We start from the raw sequence: 23,724 nt of genomic DNA on the forward strand, positions 1-23,724 counted from the left end.
ATGTCCCTAGGAGTGAAGAGGCAGAGACTAGCCCTGCTCATAAATAACCTTCATTTTTGTGTTGTGACGAAGGGAGGCTATCCACCCACCCACGGACTGGTGGCGTTGGCGGTGCCCTTACGGATTTTCTTTCCCCTAAAGGCTATGTTTTATGTGTCAGGTATTTATTTGGCTGAGGGTTGTGTGGGGGTGACAACCTTGGAATGTGGGAGGGGTTGGGGGTGCTGGACAGGCCCAGGATCTGGGGATTTCAATGACAGGAGGTAGGAGGCTCCAGGTGACCTTTTTTCTTTCTTTCTTTCTCTTTCTTTCTTTCTTTCTTTTTTTCTTTCTTTCTTTCTTCCCTTCTTTCTCTCTTTCTTTTTTGTCTTTCTCCTCCTTTTCCCCCTCCTCATTCTCTTTCTTCTTTTAAATTTTATTTATTTATTATTGGATAGAGGAAGAGAAAATGAGAGGTGTTGGGGGAGATAGAGAGACACCTGCAGTCCTGCTTCACCGCTCAGGAAGCTTTCTTCCCTGCATGTGGAGATCAAGGACTTGAACCTGGGTCCATATATATATCCTTTCTCATCTTATCTCCTTTTCTCATATAATAAATCAAATTAAAATAAATCAAATCAATTTGAAGCATTGTTCTAGCTCCAAAATGGTATCTTAAAATACAAAGTGAAAGTGGCCAGGTGGTGGCGCACCTGGTTAAGTGCACATTATAGTGCACAAGGTCCCAGGTTCAAGCCCCTGGCCCCCACCTGCATGGGGAAAACTTCACAAGTGATGAAGCAGTGCTGCAGGTATCTCTCTGTCTCTCTCCCTCTCTATCTCCCTGGCCCTCTTGATTTCTGGCTGTCTCTATTCAACAAATAAATAAATATAATTAAAAAAAGGCAAAAATAGACATAGGGAGATAGCACAGCAGTTATGCTTTTAAAATATATATATATAAAGTTATTATTCATTGATTGATGAGAGAGATAGGAGATAAAGAGAGAGCATTGCTCTGGTACATGTGCTACAAGAGACTGAACTCAGGACGTTATGGTCAGAAATTAATATATAACAGTATTAATATTATTTATTCTGGAGCCTGGGACTCAAACCTGTGATTTCACCACTTCGGGGATGAGTCTCTCATTCAGATAGACAGACAGACAGATGCACCGAGTCAGTCAGTGCAGGTGGGGGACACGGAGGCTCAGCAGAGGTGGGAGGGCTGGTTTGTGGACCCCCTGAGTTCACCCTGCATCTCACCACACCTGAAGGCTCATAAGTAAGATAGCTCACCTCCCTCTAACACCTGCTTTGATTCACGGACGGGGCCTCCCATCATCCTGGGCAAGGGCAGAAATGTGGCCCATGACCTGTCCCCTTTGCCTGAACAGAGCAGTGGCATTTGGTGTGTGGATGCTCACTCCCAAGAGCTGAGCTCCTGGGCCGATCCCCTGCACCCACTGAACTATAGCTAGGAGCCTAGGGGAACTACTCAGGGTGCCCCAGCACCCCAACACCTCCCTCCCCCCTAGTGCCCTAAGCCAGGCTGGAACCACCCAGCCTGTAGCCCAACACACTGAGGGAATATTTGGAGACACTCCCTCTCTGGCACCCAGCTGACTCAGAGCCCTCCTGCTCATTCCCTGTGCTCCCCACACCACCGGGCACTCACATAGGCCCCCCAGGCCGGTCCTCCCTGGTAAGCATGCCCTCCTTCTCCATCAGCATCTGCCGGAAAGTCCTCACCTTCTGCCGGGTCTCCTCTTCTGAGTACCTGCGGAGAGAAGCAGAGAGGGAGGGTGGCTCTCTGGGCCTGGGCTTCTCCCCAGCCCTGGGTCCGAGGTGCACAGGACTATCTGTGAGCACCTCCCAGTGCAGGGCAAGTTTGAGGTTGGTCCAGTTTGCACCAAACTGGCCAAGATACCAGCTCAACATACAAACAAAGACAAAGCCAGGAGCAGAGCTGTCTGCAGAGGTGGGGTGGCCCCAAGATGAGGCTGCTTCTCCCTCCTCGACCCCCACTGCCCTCTTGCCTCTTAAGTGGCTTGACAAGGACCCCAATGCTCTCCTCAGCTGGGGGTTTGGGGTGGGGCTGGGGGGTCCTGACTTCTCTACTCCCTCTGTAACCCCTGCCTGAGCTATTCCCAGACTGGGGAACCAAAGTCCTGAAGGTGGCCTGGGGAGACAGCACAATGGTGATGCAAAATGACTTTCATGCCTGAGACTCCAAAGTCCCAGGTTCAATCCCCAGCACCACCACCAGCCAGATCTGAGCAGGGCTGTGGTTTAAAAAGAAAGAAAGATCTCTTCAACAAATGGTGTTGGAAACAATGGGTTGAAACATGCAGAAGAATGAAACTGAACCACTATATTTCACCAAATACAAGAGTAAATTCCAAGTGGATCAAGGACTTGGATGTTAGACCAGAAACTATCAAATACTTAGAGGACAATATTGGCAGAACTCTTTTCCACATAAATTTTAAAGACATCTTCAATGAAACAAATCCATTTACAAAGAAGACTAAGACAAGCATAAACCTATGGGACTACATAAAATTAAAAATCTTCTGCACAGATAAAGAAACTACTACCAAAACCAAGAGACCCCTCACAGAATGGGAGAAGATCTTTACATGCCATACATCAGACAAGAGGCTAATAACCAGAATATATAAAGAACTTCCAAATCTCAACAAGATAACAAATAACTCCATCCAAAAATGGGGGGAGGACATGGACAGAATATTCACCACAGAAGAGATCCAAAAGGCCAAGAAACACATGAAAAAATGCTCCAAGTCTCTGATTGTCAGAGAAATGCAAATCAAGACAACAATGAGATACCACTTCACTCCTGTGAGAATGCCATACATCAGAAAAGGTAGCAGCAGCAAATGCTGGAGAGGGTGTGGGGTCAAAGGAACCCTCCTACACTGCTAGTGGGAATGGCAATTGGTCCAACCTCTGTGGAGAATAGTCTGGAGAACTCTCAGAAAGCTAGAGATGGACCTACCCTATGATCCTGCAATTCCTCTCCTGGGGATATATCCTAAGGAACCCAACACATCCATCCAAAAAGATCTGTGTACACATATGTTCTTAGCAGCACAATTTGTAATAGCCAAAACCTGGAAGCAACCCAGATGTCCAACAACAGATGAGTGGCTGAGCAAGTTGTGGTATATATACAATGGAATACTACACAGCTATAAAAAATGGTGACTTCACTGTTTTCAGCCAATCTTGGATGGACCTTGAAAAATTCATGTTAAGTGAAATAAGTTAGAAACAGAAGGATGAGGATGGGATTATCTCACTCTCAGGCAGAAGTTGAAAAACAAGATCAGAAAAGAAAACACAAGTAGAACCTGAAATGGAATTGGCGTATTGCACCAAAGTAAAAGACTCTGGGGTGGGTGGGTGGGGAGAATACAGATCCAAGAAGGATTCAGAGGACCTAGTGGGGGTTGTATTGTTATACAGAAAACTAGGAAAAAGGAAGAAAGAAAGAAAGAAAGAAAGAAAGAAAGAAAGAAAGGAAAGAGAGAAAGTATAGCTATCAACCTCTCTGTAAGATGGTATGTCTTTCCTTTCTTCTCTTCCTTGTTAGATGATGAGTTTATTTTTCCCTCCAACCAAGGTTATCACTGGGCTCCATGTCTCCACTGTGCTGTACTGTTCCTGGTGGCCACATCTTTTCTCTTCTCTTTTTTTAAATAATTTTTTATATTTATTTATTTTCCCTTTTGTTGTCTTTGATTTTTATTGATGTTGTAGTTATTATTGTTGTTGTTACTGATGTCATCATTGTTAGGACAGAAATAAATGGAGAGAGAAGGGGAAGACAGAGAGGGGGAGAGAAAGATAGGCACCTGCAGACCTGCTTTACCACCTGTGAAGCAACTCCCTTGCAGGTGGGGAGCTGGGTGCTTGAACTGGCATCCTTAACACTGGTCCTTGCACTTCATGTCACATGTGCTTAACCCACTGTGCTACAGTCCTACTCCCCCTCTTTTTCTTTTTTGATATAGGACAAGAGACAGAAAAAGATAGACACAAAAAAAGAAAAGAAAAGAAAAATATAGACACCTGCAGCACTGCAGCACTGTCCCGCTGCTTGTGAAACTTGTTCCCACAGGTGAGAGCTAGACAGAGAGAAATTGAGAGGAATAGGGGAAATAGAGAGAGGGAAAGAAACAGACACCTGTAGTCCTGTTTCACCATTTGTGAAGCTTTCTCTCTGCAGGTGAGGGTCAGGGGCTTGAACCCCGGTCCTTGTACCCTGTAATGTGAGCGCTTAACCAGGTTTGCCACCACCTGGCTCCCCTGACAGTCCTTTTCTAAGCCAAAAGAACACCTCTAAGTCAGCTTGGGGTTGTCCCCTGGGGAGATAATCAGAGCTGAGCACAGAGGGGACTAGGCTCTGGGGACAGTCATACCCCAGACCAAGCCAGGTGCTAACACTGTTTCCATAGCAACCTGGCTGGTGGGTGGTCCTGAGGCAGCCATTGTCTCCTCCGAGTCCCAGCAGCTCCCTGAGTGCAAGGCCTGTCTACCTGGTTGTCTCTGTGTCTGTACCACCTGCCTTCGTGCCCATCACCTGGGCATCCGATGGTTTGATGGCTGGTAAGAGGTGCAAAGCTGCAGAGGCTGCACTAACTCCCTACAGGTAGCTCTGGTGGCTGTGGGGCTTGGAGGTGAGGGAGCCTGGGGGACAGGGAGGCTGGCAGGGGTACATGTGGGCCTGAGGATGGAGGAACTAGATGGGAAAATGGTGGAGACTTGGGGGATCTGCTGACTCTACTCTGTTGGGGGCTAAGGGAGGGGCATATATTTAATTCATCAATGTATGTTGCCCAGGTCTTGTCTGCACAAGTGCACTCCTCCTGGGATGACATTTTATGTATTTATTTATTTTGTGTGTGTTTTCCCTTTCTGTCTTTTTTTTTTTTTTTCTTTTCTCCAGGGTTATTGCTGGGGCTTGGTGCCTGCACTACAAATCCACTGCTCCTGGAGGCCATTTTTTCCCTTTTGTTGCCCTTGTTATTTATCATTGTTGTTGTTGTTGTTATTGTTGTTGCTGTCATTGTTGTTGGATAGGACAGAGAGAAATCAAGAGAGGACAGGAAGACAGAGAGGGGGAGAGAAAGGTGGACACCTGCAGACCTGCTTCACCGCTTGTGAAGTGACCTCCCTGCAGGTGGGGATTCAGGGGCTTGAACTGGGATCCTTACCTTGATCCTTGCACTTTGTGCTACCGCCCAGCCCCCTGCCATTTAATTAATTATTATTATTAAATAATATTTACCAGAGCCCTGTTCAGCTCTGGCTTATGATGGCATCGGAAATTGAACTGGGACCTTGGAGCCTCAGGCATGAAATCTTTTGCATAACCATTATGTTGCCTTCCCACCCTTTAAAGAACTTTTTTAGAGGGCCAGGCTGTAGTGCAAGACCTGCACAGGGAGGTTGACCCCGCAGCTTTCCACCTGCAGGGGGGGGGGTGCTTCAAAAGTGGGGAAGCAGGTATGCAGGTGTCTTTTTCTCCCTCTCTATCTTCTCCCCTCTCAATTTCTCTCTGTCCTGTCCAATTTTAAAAAATTAGAAAAAATGGCCACCAGGAGCAGTGGATTTGTAGTTCCAGCACCAGTGATAATCCTGGAGGCAAAAAGAAAAAAAGAAAATATTCCATTTATTCTGCCCCACCAAGACCCTGGGTAATCACTCCCGGGGTCATTCATTTGACCTTGACCCAGCTCTAGTGGGGTTGGGCAGCCAGGTGGAGGTCGCAGGGAGCCTCTGTCCTGCCCTGGGGGTGACTGACTGGCTACTGCCCCCGAAACCGATTCTAAACATGGCATCAATCACCAGCGAATTAGCCGGCCATCCATCAGCATTGAGGAAAGGACTGCTTTTTAATGGGGCCAAAGAATGCGTGTTCTCTCAACCGGTGGGGAGATTTGTCAAACGCCCGAGAACCTGGTAAATAAACGTGAATGAACAGTGTTTCCCGAGATAAATATTAATGACTGGATTTGAGAACACAGCCCGGAGTCCCCAGTGCTTTCTGCAGCGCTTTCTGGGGACTGGCTGGGGGAAGAAGGGGGAGCTCTGTAATTGCCTTGGTCTGCAGGAGGAAACCCCCTACCAAGAACAACACAGCAAGTCTGGTGGGTTTCAGACAGCTGAGGGGTGGGGTTCAGCAGTCACGCCTCACATCATAGGCGGGGATGCTCAAGGAAAGGGTTCAGCTGGGAAGAGGTTTGGGGCCAGAGGGGGAGTAGGGAGCCATGAAGGCAGGACCTAAGGGATTTTCTCTAAGGGAGGGGCAGGGGGCTGGGTGAGGGGTGTGTGGTCCCATAAGCGTCAGGAAGAGGCCCTGCTCAGTCACAGTTAGCCCTCTGGTTCCCTGCCCGCTGCCTGCCCACACTGCCTTGGCTCCCTGAGCCTCCCAATCCTGCTGGGTCTGCCCGTTTAATTACGGTGGAGGCGGAAGGGTACTCCACTCCCTCCCCTGGGATCCTATTTCCTCTGCCCCCACACACCACTCATCAAGCCTGTTTCCAGTGCCAGCTGGAGGCCTCCTTTTGTCTGTCTTCTTTTTTTTTTTTTAATATTTATTTATTTATTTTATTTATTTATTTATTTATTCCCTTTTGTTGCCCTTGTTGTTTTATTGTTGTAGTCGTTGTTGGATAGGACAGAGAGAAATGGAGAGAGGAGGGGAAGACAGAGAGGAGGAGAGAAAGATAGACACCTGCAGACCTGCTTCACCGCTTGTGAAGCGACTCCGCTGCAGGTGGGGAGCCGGGGTTCGAACCGGGATCCTTATACCGGTCCTTGTGCTTTGTGCCACCTGCGCTTAACCCGCTGCGCTACAGCCCGACTCCCCTTTTGTCTGTCTTCTACAGCCTTCCATCCAGACCTCTCTACAGGGACGCTCTCCTCCCCCACTGGGTCACCAGCTGGAGGCAGTTGAGTGTCCCTGTGCTCCTGAGAAGCTGCAACCAGGCACCCTGGACCCAGGCCCTCCTGCCTTCCCAAAGACCAGCTCCTCTGGTTTCCTGGGCTCTGTGGGCAGGAAGTTGTCTGGGCTGCTTCCTGGGGCTCAGGAGGCCTGGATGGACACACAAATGGCGTGTGTGTGTGTGTGTGTGTGTGTGTGTGTGTGTGTGTGTGTGTGTGTTGGCTAAAGCATTCTAGGTCCTGCTCCGTTCTGTAGCCACAGTTGTGATCTGTTTGTGGTACGGTTGGAAGCGAATCAGCTTGTTGCCCTTCTGCCATGGGCAAAAGTGACTCCTAGCCAGTTCTGGGGCCCCGCACCCTGCCTACCACAGTGTGACTGGTTCTGACTTAGGCTGAGACGGTGGAAGATTCTGCTGTGCCAGCAGCTGGGATGGTTTTGCTGAAAGTTCAAGCATCCTCACCACGAGGGAAGAGCGCTTGTGTTAATCCTGGCAGCTCCATCTGCCCACTTCAGGAAGGGGAAACTGAGGCCTCCATTGTCTTTGCTGTGCACCTGCTTCTCTCCCCCAACTCAACTGAGTATTTTTAGAAGGCGTGGTCTGAGCCTGAGCCTCTTTCGGGGGCCTGACCCAGTAGCGTTCAAGGGTCGCTCACTGCTTGCAAAATCTTACAACTGTTCCCACTTCAACCCCACCATTGGTTCAGACCCTGAGCTCCTCACTGTCCGAAAGGTTGCCTGGCCCCGCCTCATTCCAGCCCTCCCCATAGCCCAAGTCCCGCGCCCTGAATCAGCCCTGCCCCCCTGCCCCCATCATTGGCTCCGCCCCATCTCTTTTCATTGAAGGCCTTGGCACCGCCCTGCACCCAGAGTCAGGCCTTCCCAGCCTCATCCATCCAATTGGACCCGTATGGCTCCGCCCAATAAGATATATTCCCCATCCCCCCACGCACTGCCAACCTCATGGCCGATATTTAGTCCCTCCCCTTAGCTCTACCTCCTTGATCCCGCCCTCATAACCACGCAACACAGACCACGCCCATTCAATTGGTTCTCGACTAGCCCCGCACACACCACCCACTGCCAACCTCATTGGTCCATATATAGCCCCTCCCCTTAGCTATGCCTCATTGGTCCCGCCCACCTGATCACACCCCCGCCCACGGCCCCGCCTATTCAACTGGCTCTCGTCTAGCCTCGCCCACACCGACAACTGCCAACTTCATTGGCCCATATTTAGCCCCTCCCTTTAGTCTCACTTCATTAGTCCCGCCTACCAGGCCCTGCTCCCGCCCATCTCATTGGCTCGCATCTAGCCCGGTCCCTTAGGCCCCGCTCCCCTCACCCCTGCTCCTCCATCATCTCCTGCAGCTCCATGCACTTGAGCTCCACGCGCCGCTTGCGTTCGTGGTCCAGGATCTCGCGGTGCGCGCGCTTGACCAGCCCCGGCTCGGCGGCGCGCAGCTCGTCCTCCGCCCGCGGCCAGGCCCCGGAGGAGGCGCCCGGCTGCGGGAAGCCGTTGGCGGCGTCGGACGGGGACGGCAGGCTGGCTCCCCCGTTGTTGACGGTGGAAGCCATGGCGGCTGGCCCGGGACCTGCGGGACAGACACGAGGCGGGACGATCACTTGTCGGCCACCTGCTAAGCTCCTCTGGGAGCGGGTTAATCCTGCAGCTTTCCAGGCCCGCTGGGGCTGTAATCCGCTTGCCCGAGAGCTGCAGCTGGGGCGCGGGCCTGGCGCCTTGGGGGCACGTCTGAGCCACCCGGAGGATTAGACACTGGGCTTTCCTCGTGTGCATGGTGGGAGGCCGCTGGCCGGGCTCAATGACCTCTAAACCCTTTGGCTTGGAGCCCGCAGGGAACTCCCCTCCCCTTTGCTTTGCTCCCATGCACTGACCACTTATTCCATGCTGGACACTGCTGGCAACGTCCTAAACAACCAAGTCTGGGGGAAAGGTGTTACTTTATCCTTTTTCCTGCAGGTTCAGTTTAAAACCAGCAACCCCCCCCCATATACCTAAAATAGACCTACTAGCCTTTTCCAACATGAAGACCCCAAATCTCATCTGCTATATTTTTACTTTTAGGTTCCTGATTATTAAACAATTTGTTCTGCTTTATAACCTTTTCAGCCATCAAGTTGCAAATGATACCATTATGCCCACCTAACTTACTGGACAGAAGATCTCACCAATGTGTCCTGGAACCCCACCTCTCCAGAGCCCTGCCCCACTAGGGAAAGAAAGAAACAGGTTGGAAGTATGGATCCACCTGCCAATGCCCATGTCCAGCAGAGAAGCAATTACAGAATCCAGACTTCCCACCTTCTGCACCCCATAAAGATTTTTGGTTCATTCTCCCAGAAGGATAAAGAACATAAAAGTTTCCAATGGAGGGAATGGGATACAGAACTCTGGTGGTGGGAACTGTGTGGAATTGTACCCCTCTTATTCTATGATCTTGTCAATCATTATTAAATTAAAAACAAACAAAAGACTAGCCTCCCTTAAGCACTCATTATCCCAGACCTTGGGTATCTCACTGTCCTGTCTGCCCTGGGTCTGGGCCGCCCTGCTGATGGGAGAAGACAAGGTGAATGGATGGGGGTTGGTGGTGGTGGTAACAGACCCCTTTCCAGGCTGCTTCCCACCACCAAGGCCATTTTCCAGAACCCGCTCTGATCTGGTGAACCCCTCCAAAGCCAACACTCCAGATGGAGACCTGGTCCAGGTCAAAGGCCCAGGGACTGTCTGCCCCTTTGTTCTGGAAAGATTGCTTCTGAGTCTGTGACCAAAGTGGATGATGACATGAACTTTGCAGGCTCTAGTCTCCTCTGCAGGCTTGGGACGGGCTGGGAGTCAGCTTGGTGGGGAAAAAAACCCAGTTCCACCCCAGGTCCCAGGGAGAGCATGGACGGACACACACACACACACACACACACACACACACACACACACACACGTCTTAGCAGAGGGGAGGCACCTCCTGAGCTATTTCCATTTCCTTTCTCCAAGGCTCTGCTGCTGGTTGCTAAGCAACAGGAAGGCCTCCTTCCCAGGCAGTGAGGTGGGAGGGAGAGAGGAAGGGAGTTGGGCAGGTTTGAGCATGTCTGCACATCCTGGATGGAGCCTGTCCAGCGGCACACACTTCCCTCACTGGCTTTGTGCTAGGGCCAAGGGGTGTTCGGAACCACAGATACCAGAAAGCAGGAAGGGGGTGGGAGTTGCTGAGAGGCATAAGATAGTCTGAAGGGAACTGAGACAAGAGGTAACAGTGGTGATGAAAACATAGTCTTCATATATCCATCTTGTATGTCAAGTCCTTGGGTTCTAGGCTGAACTCCTTGGCTCCCTGCTGTGTGACTCTGAGGGTGTCTCTGACTCTCTGATCTGCCTGGGAGCACTCTCTAGACTTTTCAGGAGAGGTGGGCTTTTGTGTGTGTGTGTGTGTGGGGGAGAGTTGTGGATCAAAGCTCTTTTTTTTTTTTTTAAAGATTATTTATTTATTAATGAGAAAGATAGTAGGAGAGAGAAAGAACCAGACATCACTCTGGCATATCTGCTGTCGGGGATCGAACTCAGGACCTCATACTTGGTAGTCCAAAGCTTTATCATTGCACCACCTCCCAGACCACTAAAGCTCTTTTTCTTAAAATATTTTAATTTATTTTATTATTGGATAGAGGCAGAGAGAAATTGAAAGGAGAGGAGAAGAGAGACATAGAGATGCCTGAAACCCTGCTTCACCACTTGTGATGCTTTCCCCCTGCAGGTGGGGACTAGGGCCTTGAATCCAGGTCCTTGCACACTGTAATTTGTGAAATTAACCAGATTTTTCTGAAATTAAAAGCTTTTTCTTTTCTTTTTTTTTAATCAATGCTTTATTATTGGATAGAGATAGAAATTGAGGAGGGCAACAAAAGGGAATAAATAAATAAAATAAATATTAAAAAAATAAAATCATTAAAAAAAAAGAAATTGAGAAGGAAGGGGGGAGATAGGGAGAGAGACAGAGAGACACCTGCAGCCCTGCTTCACCACTTGTGAAGCTTCCCCCCTGCAGGTGGGGATGAGGGGCTTGAACCTGGATCCTTGCACACTGTAAATGTGTGAGTTTAACCAGGTGTGCCACCACCTGGTCCCCCTAAAGCTCTTTTTCTTTCTTTTTTTTTTTTTTTAGTTTTTTTTTTTAAGTTTCTTTTTTTCTTTTCTTTCTTTTTTTTTTAGTTTCTTTTTTTTCTTTTTCTTTTTCTTTTTTTTAAAATTTTTTTATACCAGAACACAGCTCAGCTCTGGTTTATGGTGGTGCAGGGGATTGAACCTGGGACTTTGGAGCCTCAGGCATGAGAGTCTGTTTGCATAACCATTATGCTATCTACCCCTGCCCTAAAGTTCTTTTTCTAATCTCTTCTTCCTTCTACATCCCACCAGGTTTCCCAGCTCTGTCTTCAGTCAGCTTTGCACCCTAGCTCCACCTGGGCTTCTCTTGGGGTGCTTCATTAGCTCACCACTGACACTGGAGGGAACTTTGATAACCCAGAGATCAGATTCACCAAGAACACCACACAAGGCCAGTTCATCAGTGCAGTCAGAACCTAAAAGAACTTAACAGTGGCCTAGGAGGAAGCACAGTGGATAAAGCATTGTCCTCTACAGCATGAGGTCCCACGTTTGATCCCTGGCATTGCATATGCTAGAGCGATGCTCTGGCTCTCTTTCCTCTTCTTTCTTTCTCTCATTGATAAAGAAAATAATAAACAAATAGACTCAACAGACTGGAAAGTTGGAAGTAATCCGAAATGATGAGAAGAGTGAGAAGCGCCAAATTCTGAAGCTGAGTTCCAATCTGGCCTTCAAGATTGGGACAGGGTAGATGCCATTAGAAGCACCACCATCACGACCACCACCACTATCATCATTGGCACACTGGGGCTTGGCAATTGTGTGATCCCACCACTCCTGGAGGACCCTTTTCCTTCCTTCCTTTTTTTTTTTTTTTTTTTTCCCTCTAGGGTTATCACTAGGGCTTGGTGCCTACACTAAGAATCCAATGTTCCTTTTTAGATAGAGGTAAAGGGTGGTCTAGGAGGTGGTGCAGTGGATAAGGCACAGGGCTTTCAAGCATGAAGTCTTGACCCCTGGCAGCACATATACCAGAGTGATGTCTGGTTCTCTTCTTCTCTCTCTCCTCCTATGATTCTTATTAATAAATATACCAACATATATTTTTTAAGAGAGGGGCCAGGTGGTGATGCACCTGGTTGAGCACACATGTTACCATGCACAAGGACCCAGGTTCAAGCTCCCAGTCCCCACCTGCAGGAAGAAAGCTTTGCGAGTGCTAAAGCAGTGTTACAGGTGTCTCTCTGTCTCTCTCCCTCTTTGTCTCCCTCTAACCTTCTGATTTCTGGCTGTCTCTATCCAATAAATAAAGATTAGAAAAAAAGGGGAGCCAGGTAGTAGTGCAGTGGGTTAAGCACACAAAGCACAAGGACCAGTATAAGGATCCTGATTCAAGCCCCCTGCTCCCCATCTGCAGAGGGGTCACTTCACAATTGGGGAAACAGGTCTTCAGGTGTCTGTCTGTCTTTCTCTCCCCCTGTCTTCCTCTCCTCTCACAATTTCTCTCTGTCCCATCCAACAACAATGACATCAATAATAACAATAATAATAACAATGATAAACAACAAAGGTAACAAAAGGAAAAACATAGCCTCTAGGAGCAGTGGATTCATAGTGCATACAGGCACAGAGCCCCAGCAATAACCCTGGAGGCAAAAAAAAAAAAAAACTTGACAAAGAAGTTTGAGGGGCCAGGCAATGGTGCACCTGGTTAAGCACATACATTACAGTGTGTAAGGACCTGGAGTCAAGTCATGAGTAGTGGACAAGGGCTGCGGGTGTCTCTGTCTCTTTCCCTACCTCTATCTCCCTTCCCCTCCCCTCTCAATTTATTTCTGTCTCTCTCCAATAATAAATAAATAACAACATGGGGGGGGGAGGTTTGAAAGCTAACTGGGTGATGACCAGGAAACAGTTCAACTGGTAGAGTGTGAGACTTGCATATCTGAGACCGATGTTTTAATATCCAGCACCATGTGTACCAGAGTAGTGCTCTAGTCTCTCTCTCTCCTCTCTTGGCCTATCTCATATAAAATAAAGAAAATACATCTTAAAATAAACTCACTGGGTGAATGAATGTGTCTTCCATTATAAGAGCTATTCAAATAGGAGAGAGTCTTCCTCTTTGCTCAACAAGCCCATTCCTGTGAAAGGTGGAGGATTTGAGGGTGAACTATCGTCTACCCTGGCCCTTGTGGAGCTCACTGATTGTTTTGGGAAGCTAACAGGCAGTGCAGTATAGCATCAGAAAGGAGAACTGTTTGCAGCCTGTGCAGATGAGCTTCCCCAGAAAGGAGAGGAGGGGGGTCAGAGACAGGATCCCAGAGTTGAGGTGAGCTGACCAGGATTTGAGAAGTAAATGGACTGACTTTTGGCAGAACTTTGACAGCCTGGCTGTGGGGGCTGGGTAGAGGGCACTGCCCTGGGTGACCCTGGCAATTACCATGATGGGGAGCATGGAAGGCAAGTTAGGGAATTGTTTAGGTTGAGGGGTTCATGGAGGCCAAGCAGATAGATATGGAGTCTAGATCCCTGTCCTCACCCTGATGCTAACTCACTAAGGTCGGTGGACATGTGGCCACAGTGTCACATTGAAACAGCACAGCCAACAGAAACCTTTCTGCCACTGAGCACCCAGAGCAAGTCTCTCCTCTCCCCTTTCTGGGAAGCAAGGCAGATGGACCAAAGGCCCCACTAAACAGCCTTTTAGATATTCCACTAGATTGTCCTTTCCCATCAGGAAATCCAGGGGATATGACCATCTATGTTGACTGCCAACTTTCCCCACCCCTTTCCTGCTGATGTATCCCATGCCACACCAGTCAGCCACCAGCACAGCTCAGCCCCGAGGCTGTCTCCAGCACTGGGCCAGGTCTCCAGGCAAATTCAGAAGCCAGGCAAGCTAAAAGCATGTGCAGATTAAACTTTGGAGCCACAATGCCCACGTGTAGAGGAGCACCTCTTCTTCAGCCAGCCAGGAGGTAGTTAAAGAATCAGAGCCCTGTTTCCAAGCCTTTCTTTTCTGGAAATGATGGTGTATAGTTAGGTAGGATCTAACATATAGCCCTGCCAGTGAAGATTAATTGAAGGTGAGACAGCCCATCTGGACTGCAGGGTCCAGTTTGTTGAATGGTGTAGTGGCCTCTCTGCTAATGAGATCACTGCTCAGCCTGGGGCTTGGAGGGCAGGACACACAGGCAGCAGTGCCCTGGGTGGCCTGGTGAGAGAGAGTGCAGCACACAGATGCTCTTAATGCGGGAGCTTGGCTCTGACCTTGGAAGCCCTTGTTTGAGGGAGAGTGGGGCCATACTCTTTCAAACCTCATGTGTTGTGGTCCAGAAGGTGGTGTAGTGGATAAAGCATTGGACTCTCAAGCATGAGGCCTTGAGTTCAGTCCCCAACAGCACATGTACCAGAGTCATGTCTGATTCTTTCTATCTTTCCTATCCCTCAAATAAATAAATAAATAAATAAAATATATTTTTTTAAAAAAACCTCATGTGTTGAGTGACCTTGGCCCAGTGCTTCAAGCTCTGAGTCTCAATTTCCTTGCTTGTGAAATGGAACTCATAACAGCACCTTCCTCCTAGGTCTTGTGTAAAGGGCTAACAAACACGAAATGCTATTGTGCGGTGATGTCTCATTAATGTGGGTGCGGACAGTCTCCAGGCACCAGCTGGATCCTGGGAGCCTCAGATCATCGGCATGGCACTCAGGAGGCTGAGATCTGGGTCCAATTTTGGAGCTGTCATATGACAAGAAACTGTCAGAATGAAGGAGGAGGCTGATTAGAGAGGGAGGAGGAGAGATGCGGAAGGCAGAGCCCCAAGCAGGAAAATGTGCAGATGTCATTCAGGGGCATTTGCTGAGCTGCTCTGAGTCACCTTTTTCCTCAGTCCTGCTGCCCTCAACAGACTTCTTCCTTCCCCATTCATACATTTGCCAAGGTCCTGTCTTCAGAGCTATGGACAGCACCCACATCTTCAACCCAAGGGCTTCCTCCACTTGGAGACTCAGAAGCCTCCACTCCTCTGGTAGTTCCTTCTCCTTCCTGACAGAGACCCCCACTATCTCCAACTTCCCCCTACCCAGTAATGCCAGTACTCAGGAACGCTAATGTTCAGGTTCCCATGGCTTCAGATAAGGTCTCAATCCACAATCACACTATTTAACCACCTCCTTACCATAAAGGGCTTCCTGCTTTCTCCCACTGACCTAGGAAAGGGGACAGTGGACAGGAGCCCAGGGTCTGGAGTCAGAAGACTTGAATTTCAGTTCTGGCTCTTCCATATCTTCCCAGGTAATGAGACGGGGAAGTCATGAAGATTCCCCAAACCTTAGTTTCCAAAACTGGAAAATGGAGAGTACATTTCCTGTCATGACATACGGAATCCTTCCTAGTTTCAGTGACAAGTATGTTAGGTGGAATGATCCTGATTACTGCCGATCTCCCAACCCATTCCCTGTTCTGGGACAGGAGAGAGAGAGAGAGAGAGAGAGAGAGAGAGAGTCGAGGGAGGGTTTGCCTTTGTCTGAGATGGTCAGGGAAGTTGTACTAAAGGCAATGGTGTTTGACTTGGAACTTTGAGAGATGGTAGGAGAATCTTCTCCATGTAAGGAAGGGGGTCAAGGCAGAAGATAGCATAGATTAAGGGCAGGGAAGTGTCCAGGGGCTGGCACAAAGAGGTCCAGGGTGGAATGGGAAACATGATAGGAAGCTATCTTTCCATGAAAGGGAGGGGAGGCTGCAAGTAGAATGAGTCCTTGGAGAGGGCGGGGGAGGAAATCAGCTTGGGGAGACGGGATGGAGAGAGACATGCTTCCTGAGTTTCCTAGAGGAAAACATTCTTTGTCACTGTCAGAAACGTGATGGAACTGATAAACACACACACAAAACCAGGTATTTGGGTTGTGAGACCAAGCCCTGATCTTTGTGAAAATGAACAATGGTTTGCTGAGATACTTTACCGAGCTGGCAAAGGAAATCATCTTGTTTGTGTCCTGGATGTCTAGGGGCGCCCCCTCCCCACCCCAATTCCTGACACTGAAACCAGATTAGCCAGAACACGCACAATGGACTCTTCCCTGTATAATTGGCCACATCCCTTTTCCCTTTAGCACCACGGACAGTACCCATTGTGGTTCGTGCTAATTTCAGAACCACGGACAGCACCCAGCCATGGTTGACTCTGGTTTCAGAACCACAGACAGCACCCTGCCGTGGTTTGTGCCGGTTTTAGCACCGTGGACAGCATCAGGCAGGGGTAATGCTGGCTTCAGTACCACGGACAAATTGCCCTGGCCAGCACCCTCCCTTTCCTGTGGAGGTCCCTTCTCCAGACCTCTGGTCTGTAAGCAGGAGCACTGGGGAGGGAGCAAAGGTGACCAGGAGGGGCTAGGGAATAGTGGCCACTAGACAGGGAGTTTGTGCCTCATCTCCAGGGGCCAGGCTCTCATTCATGTCACAGCTGTTCAGCAAGTGACCACTCAGGGAGGCAGAAAGAGGAGCTCTGAAGTAGCAGGATGAGTGTTGAATGGGAGAACATCTGGCAGCAACACCAAGTGAGCTTCAGTGTGTATGGAGGAGCATATCTGGGAAGACTTCCTGGAGGAAAGATTGTGGAAGGCAGCTATTCTCACCTCTGTACCACCAAATGCAGCTGAGACCTTGACGCAGAAGTGGTGGGACAAGGAAAGAGAGGTAGAATGTCCTGGGAAGAGTGTGGGTTCTGAGAAGCTAGGACCATGTCTGACCTGCAGACAGTAGGGAGCCAGTGAAGACTGTTGAGCTGGGGAGGTCATGGCCAGACTTATATTTTGGAAAGATCTCTCTTACTCCTGGTCGTTTCGCTTTCGGGACCCCTTCCCTTTGGAGAGGGGCCTGATCCACATCTTCCAGACATGTGCAGATGGGCCAGTGGCAGAAGAGAGCCTGGTTTATAATCATTTTCTTTATACCCTTCAGGGACTTAACCTCTGAACTCAGCTAACTGATTTGTAAAATGGGGTTAATCAAAGCACCTCCCCCTTGGGGGATGAAGGAATTCACACGTCCAGTGGCACTGCTAGGAGTGTTACTGTCATGAATTCTCTGTATAACATTAGCTGATGGTATCACCCATGAATACTACTGACAAGTCTTAAGCCACTACAAGGATAAAGAAAGCAAAACCATAGGAAATATAAATCAGAACAGACCAGGAAGAGAATGTCCAAATCAGTACAGCCTGGAAGGTTGGTAGGCTGAGAGGGTCATTTTGCACAAACACCATCCCACAGGGCCCTGTAGGGTACCCCAGGTTTCATGGTGTGAACAGAACTCCCAGGGAAGAAGCCACTGGGTGCAGGCCTGGGAGGCAGGCGTGGGGTAGCCCACTGACGGCAGTGAGAGGGTTATCTGCGCCAGCTTCCTCCCTCTGCCTCCTTGGAGTCTCTCCCAGGAGGAGCTGGCGCTGCTGTTTGTTACCCAACCCTCTAGAAGACGCTGCAGGGGGGAGGGAGAGCCACTGAAAGCCTTGCTTTTAATTATTCAGTACTCCAGCTTCCAGTAGGAGCTGGAGGCAGCTTTGGTCAGAGCCCTCAGGCTGGGTCTGCTTGGATGGGGGAAAGGCAGATTATGGGAGGGGGGTTAGAAGATCAGGCTGCAGGGTGCCGGCCCCATTTTCCTCCTGGAATTTCCCCTGCTGTCCTCTGTGTAGCAGCGCACAGGGTCCACCGAGGCTGGGCAGGACTGCGAGCTGTCTCCTTCTCTGCAGTATCTGTCTGAACTGTGGAGTGGAGGCGGCCGGGCTGGCCTTGTTCCCAGAGCCAAGACGGGTGTCTGGGGCAGGCAAGGGAGAGGGGGACAAGTCAGCTACCCACAGAGAAGGCCCAGGCAGCTTAGCTTCTTTCTGAGCAGACTGTCCTCCCTAAAACCCCATGTCTCAGACACAAGGCTTTCCCCACCACCCAAGAACACACTGGTCCATGATGCTACCTCTGTCTGCCCTGCCCTATCCTCCCCATGCATCCTATAAGATTCTTTTTTTCTTATTAATTTTTTATATCTATTCATTTATTCCCTTTTGTTGTCCTTTTTTATTGTTGTAGTTATTGTTGATGTCGTTGTTGTTGGATAGGGCAGAAAGAAATGGAGAGAGGAGGGGAAGACAGAGAGGGGGAGAGAAAGATAGACACCTGCAGACCTGCTTCACCACCTGTGAAGCGGCTTCCCGGCAGGTGGGGAGCCGAGGGCTCGAACTGGGATCCTTATGCCGGTCCTTGCACTTTGTGCCACGTGCACTTAACCCTCTACGCTACCGCCCGACTCCTGTATCCTCTAAGATTCTGCTTGAACATCACCTCCTCTGTGAAGCCCACCCTGAACTATTCTAAGGAGGAGGCATGCCTCTGCTTACTACCCCGCTGGCTGAGGGTTCTCCAAGGTCATGACTGGGTTGAAACTTTGTATCCTGAGTGCCCAATTCAGAGCTTGGCACCATGCTGCCAACTGTGAATGTTGGTATCAGCCTGTGCTTGCACTAACAAGGAGCTCACTACCTGTTTTTTTTTTTTTTTTCATCATTGTCTCTGGGGACCTCAGTGTGAGAAAGGTCCTTTGTCACTGCTCTTGGCATTTTCAGAGTGCTCATGACATGCATATAATTCCCAGACCAGCAGAAAGAACTTGTGTGGCCACTGGCCCTGGGCCCTGTGGGTTCTGATCTGGGTGAGACAGATCTCAGCTGTCTGCAGGCAGGAGAGGTGATGCAGACCAGTGGCTGGGGAGATAGCTCAGCCTGTAGAGCACTGGGTTGGCAGGCCAGAGGTAGCCAGTTCAATCACAGGTGCTGAGTGTTGCTCTGAGATCTTTCTTTCTCTCTCTCTTTTCCTGTCTGTCCCATTGAAACTCTCTCACTCTCATAGATAATAAACCCAGAAAAACTAAGGGAAAAAAAGAGTGAACAGACTAGTCTTATCTGGGGTGATGGAGTCAAGCAGTACAAGCCAGAAAACAGAACTCTCTTCTCCCCGGCTCCCTGCCCTAACTCAACCCGCTGTTTCTCTACAACTGCCTGGGCCAGAATGTGGGGCTGGGGGAGGCACAAAGAAGCCCCCTGCTTAGTGGCTGAGCTCACAGTGTTGGCATGGGCGTGTGTGTGTGTGTGTGTGTGTGTGTGTGTGCTGACTTCTTTGCCCTGAGCCAGATACCAGTAGGGTCAGGGTAGGGCTGGGCTTGAGTCCCTGAGAGTCCTACACTGATAAGAATGAAAGTAGGGTGGCCATGTGCTGGATGGACAGACAGCTATGGGGAGGGTTGGCTGGAGAAGCTGGGGGGCTGCTGCCTGGCTGAAAGCACCTCTTCAGTCTGGAAAATTCTCTTTATTGATTGCTTCTAATCAGGCAGGCTGCCCCAGGTGCCTACCCCCCCTCTGCCTGCTCTCTCCCTGGTTTATGCAGGGCCTGGGTGAGATCAAAGAGAGAGACGGGCTGGGGGCTGGAGCCTGGCCTGCCATCCCCATCGATCCAGATGCTCCTCCGGTTGCTAGGCAACAGCCTCCAGTTTCTCCTGATTCTTCCCCCCCCACTCCCCCCCCAGGGCCTCAGGATTCAGCAGGGCAGTGGGGAGGGTAGCAGGTGGAGAGAGACCTCATATTCACTCTCCATGGTTATCCTTTCCAAGCTAGAGAGAGATCTCTGTCTCTGAGGTCCTCCTGCCCAGGAGATGCTCCCTACACACACACACCCCCATCCAGGGAGCCTGACTCAACCTTCCCACAAGGACCTCTCCCCTCCCTGTGCATTTTGAATTAATCTGCAGATTCCACAACTCTCCTGCTCTGGCCAAACTGCTTTTTTGCAAGAGAGGCTGGGGCCACGCCAGACAAAGGGACCATGGCAGTGGGGGGCTGAGGGGTCCATTAAAACAAAAAAAGAAAAGCTCAGATAAGATAGCATTTGCCATTCCATCTCAGGAGAAGGGCTTGGAGACGGCCTGTCACTCTTGGCTTGAAGTGGGTTGGTTTTTTTGTTTTTTGGGTTTTTTCCTTCCTTTTCCCCAAAAGTAGGCTGCATCTCATAATATCCCCCCCCCCCCGTTTGTTTCAAGTGCTCTAATTTGAAACTGTGAGTTGTGTTTTAGAAACAGGCATGAAAGTCTGCTGTGGGCTCCTCGGGGGGCTGGCATTGACTGAGCATGCAAATCCGATCACTTTCCCACTGTTTAATATTTGGCATATTTTAGCTTCTTGATATGGGTCAATCTGCCTTTTAAAAACAAACAAACAAACAAACAAACAAACAAAAAAGCAGATTGCAGTTGTTATCTGGTGACCTATTTAACTCAGAGAGTGTTTAGGATTTCAAGGTCTCTCTCCTGCGGTCTCTGTGCCTCTTTGGGGTGGTGACCCTTCATCAGTCTTTAAAAAAAGGGGGGTGCCAGGCGGTAACGCAGTGGGTTAAGCACACGTGGCGCAAAGCACAAGGACCAGCAGAAGTGACTCCCCGGCTCCCCACCTGCCGGGGAGTCGCTTCACAGGCGGTGAAGCAGGTCTGCAGGTGTCTGTCTTTCTCTCCCCCTCTCTGTCTTCCCCTCCTCTCTCCATTTCTCTCTGTCCTATCCAACAACAATGATAACAATAATAGTAACAACAACACCGATAAACAACAAAGGCAACAAAAGGGAAAACATGGCCTCCAGGAACAGTGGATTCGTAGTGCAGGCACCGAGTCCCAGCAAGAACCCTGGAGGCAAAAAAGACAGAAAGGGAAAACACACACACACACACACACAAACAAACAAACAAATAAATAAATAAACAAACAAATAAATAAATGTCATCTCAGGAGGAGTGCACTTGTGCAGACGAGACCTGGTTTATTTCATGAGAGAGACTAGAATAGCACTCTGGCATATTCCGTGGTCACATCTTGGACTTTGTGTGTGCAAGTCCCGTGCTCTGTCCACGAGCTATCTGCCAGGCCACTTTCATAACTTTCTATAAGGGAAAAAAAGAGGGAGTGAGCCTCCTAAAGAGTGATGAGCCAGAACTCAGAGCCCTAGGACACAGCCCCGAGAGCCCCCGGGAGGTGCACAGTCCTGGCAGCTGTTCTGGTGCTTCCGTCCCTGTTCCCTTGGTCTCTTCAGTGACACCTCCTTCCTGACTCCCTGCCCTGTCCCTGATACCCACTTCAACCCTGAGAGGTGCCTCTTTCCAGGGTCCTTAACTAATGGTAGATAATTAATGTCAATTAATCGGATTAGCTTAAACAGTTAATTAAGCAAGTGATAAACAACAGCACTGACAATAAACTGAGGTCCCCAGGGGTGTGGGATTGTGGGTGGGAGGCAGGAGTGCCAAGGGGCCTCCTTGCCCTGGGAACGGGTGAGTCTCTGTGGGTCAGACTGAGACCAGGGCTGCCGGGCCAGCTGGGGCCTATCCCCATCTCTGCTTTGCTCCCAGAACTGTCATCAGGTGTCATATCAGCTCCCCAGCCAGCCACAAACCAACCCCTGGCCCCCCAACCTGATTTCTGTGGGGCGGAGGGTGGGGGTACAACGAGGTTGAACCCCTCACCCCCTCAGCACCCAGAGGAAAGAGAAAGGCCTTCTGTCTGGAAAGCTAAGATGCCCTAAGGCCTCAGAGAGGGGCCGGCAGCCCTGTCCCAGACCATGCACCACAGGCCGACACCCCCACCAGGTAAACGGGTGACATGGGGCTGTAGGACAAGGCTGGAGAGTTGCTGACCCCCTTGCAGTAGCCTGCAGAGAGGGGAAAAGAGTGTCCTGCTCCGGGGCTCTGAGCTGGCATGGGAACCTGTCACAGTGCCTAACACAGGCCCTCTGGCCACAAGAGCTGCAGCCCCTGTGTCCCACCCATCTAGACCTCTCTGTGATGCGGTGTCCCCCACAGAGCCCCCGCTCCTTCAGACAGTGGCATGAGGTCTTGAGGCCATCTCAGTGTTGATGAAGGGAGATGGAACCAGCCTGGAGAAAGCAGAAAAGGAGATAACAAAGAGGCATCCCCGGGTGGGTAGGTGGGGAGGTGGTGGGGGCAGGCAGGAGAACAGGCTTAAATGAAGACACCAACAACTGGCTTGGAAGATAGCACAGCTGGCAGAGCACAGGACTTGAATGCCAGAGGCTTTTGGTTAGTTCTCTCCTAGGCACTGAGTGGACCAGAGTGGGACTCTGGTTATTCTCTCTCTCTCTCTCTCTTTCTCTCTCTCTCTCATATCATGTGAAACAGATCAAGTCAATCTTGAACAAAGAGGGCCAGGCAGTGGTGCACCTGGTTGAGAGCACACATTAGAGTGCACAAGTTTCAAGCCCCGGTCCCCACCTGCAGTGTGTGTGTGTGACCTCACAAGCACGGCTGCAGGTGTATCTGTCTCTTTTTCCTCTCTTTTTTCTGCCTCCTCCCATCTCAATTTATCTCTGTTTATAGTAATAAAAAAAGAAAAAAAAATAAAAAAAAAGACCACTCCACTAACTCTTTGCAGTCTGGGAGGGAGGTGGCACAGTGGACTCTCAAGTATGAGGTCCAGAGTTCAATCCCAGCAGCACATGTACCAGAGTGATAGCTGGTTCTTTCTCTTTCCTCCTATCTTTCTCATTAATAAATAAAATATTTTTTTAAAAAAATCTTGAACAAAAGACAGCACCAGACATGCAAGCAGAGATTGACCTTCAAGGAGGTGGGAGAAGGGGCTGGAAGGGCATCCCTATGAAAGGAATGACATATGCAAAGCAGGGGGCTGTGGATCTCAACTCACACAGGCACAGCTGCTAGAGAGTTTGAAAAGTCTGCAGACCCCAGAGTCAGGGAGATAGTGCAGTGATTTCCTGCCTGCGGCTCTGAGGACCTAGATTTGATGTCCAATCCCACCATAAAAGCCAGATCTGGGAGTCGGGCAGTAGCACAGCGGGTTAAGCACACGTGGCGCAAAGTGCAAGGACCAGCACAAGGATCCCGGTTTGAGCCCCCCGGCTCCCCACCTGCAGGGGAGTCACTTCACAAGCGGTGAAGTAGGTTTGTAGGTGTCTATCTTTCTCTCCCCCCCTCTGTCTTCCCCTCCTCTCTCCATTTCTCTCTGTCCTATCCAACAATGACAACAATAATAAACTACAATAAAACAACAAGGGCAACAAAAGGGAATAAATAAAGAAATAAATATTAAACAACAAAAAGGCTAGATCTGAGTAGTGCTCTGGTTACAAAAAATAGTAATAAACTGCAGACCCCACCCACACGTGCTAGTCCCCATACTCAAAATCAGAATCAATAACCATGGACAGCTCCCAGGAATCTGCTTGTCACTGACTGTTCTGGAGACACCGAGAAGGTCCTCTGCCTCCAGACACCATGTCTGCAGTGTATGTGGGCCTCACAGGCTGGGAGGTTTGAGCTGCGGTGAGAGAGCCCCAGGTCAGTGCACTGCAGGCCCCCGCTTCCCCTGCACAGCTCTGTCAACTCTTGCCTGCCTCACCTGCGTAGGTGATCTTCCTGAACAGCTCACCTGCTGGGGCAGCAGGGGGTGGTAGCTTCCCACCCCCCCGCATCCCAGACTGGGGTTGGGGACAGTGGTGATGATGATGACTGGGCTTTTTAGTTCAAGGAGAGGCTGAGTCAGAGCTTGAATGAATGAATGAATGAATGAATGAATGAAT

The 23,724-nt window shown here is 49.8% G+C and overlaps 1 protein-coding gene across 1 annotated transcript in view; it reads right to left on the reverse strand.

Annotated features, from left to right (window-relative positions):
* The window catches only part of SRRM3 (serine/arginine repetitive matrix 3), a 52,723-nt gene that overhangs the window by 22,908 nt on the left and 6,091 nt on the right, over positions 1-23,724 (reverse strand). The window contains exons 2-3 of the mRNA XM_007517995.3: positions 8,301-8,550; positions 1,661-1,762 (exon numbers count right to left, since the gene is read on the reverse strand). Of these exons, the coding sequence (XP_007518057.1) occupies positions 1,661-1,762; positions 8,301-8,533 (335 nt within the window). The 5' untranslated portion in view covers positions 8,534-8,550. The remainder of the gene's footprint in view (positions 1-1,660; positions 1,763-8,300; positions 8,551-23,724) is intronic.

The sequence above is a fragment of the Erinaceus europaeus genome, chromosome 15 (genome assembly GCF_950295315.1).
Source record: "Erinaceus europaeus chromosome 15, mEriEur2.1, whole genome shotgun sequence".
NCBI classification, from domain to species: Eukaryota; Metazoa; Chordata; class Mammalia; order Eulipotyphla; family Erinaceidae; genus Erinaceus; species Erinaceus europaeus.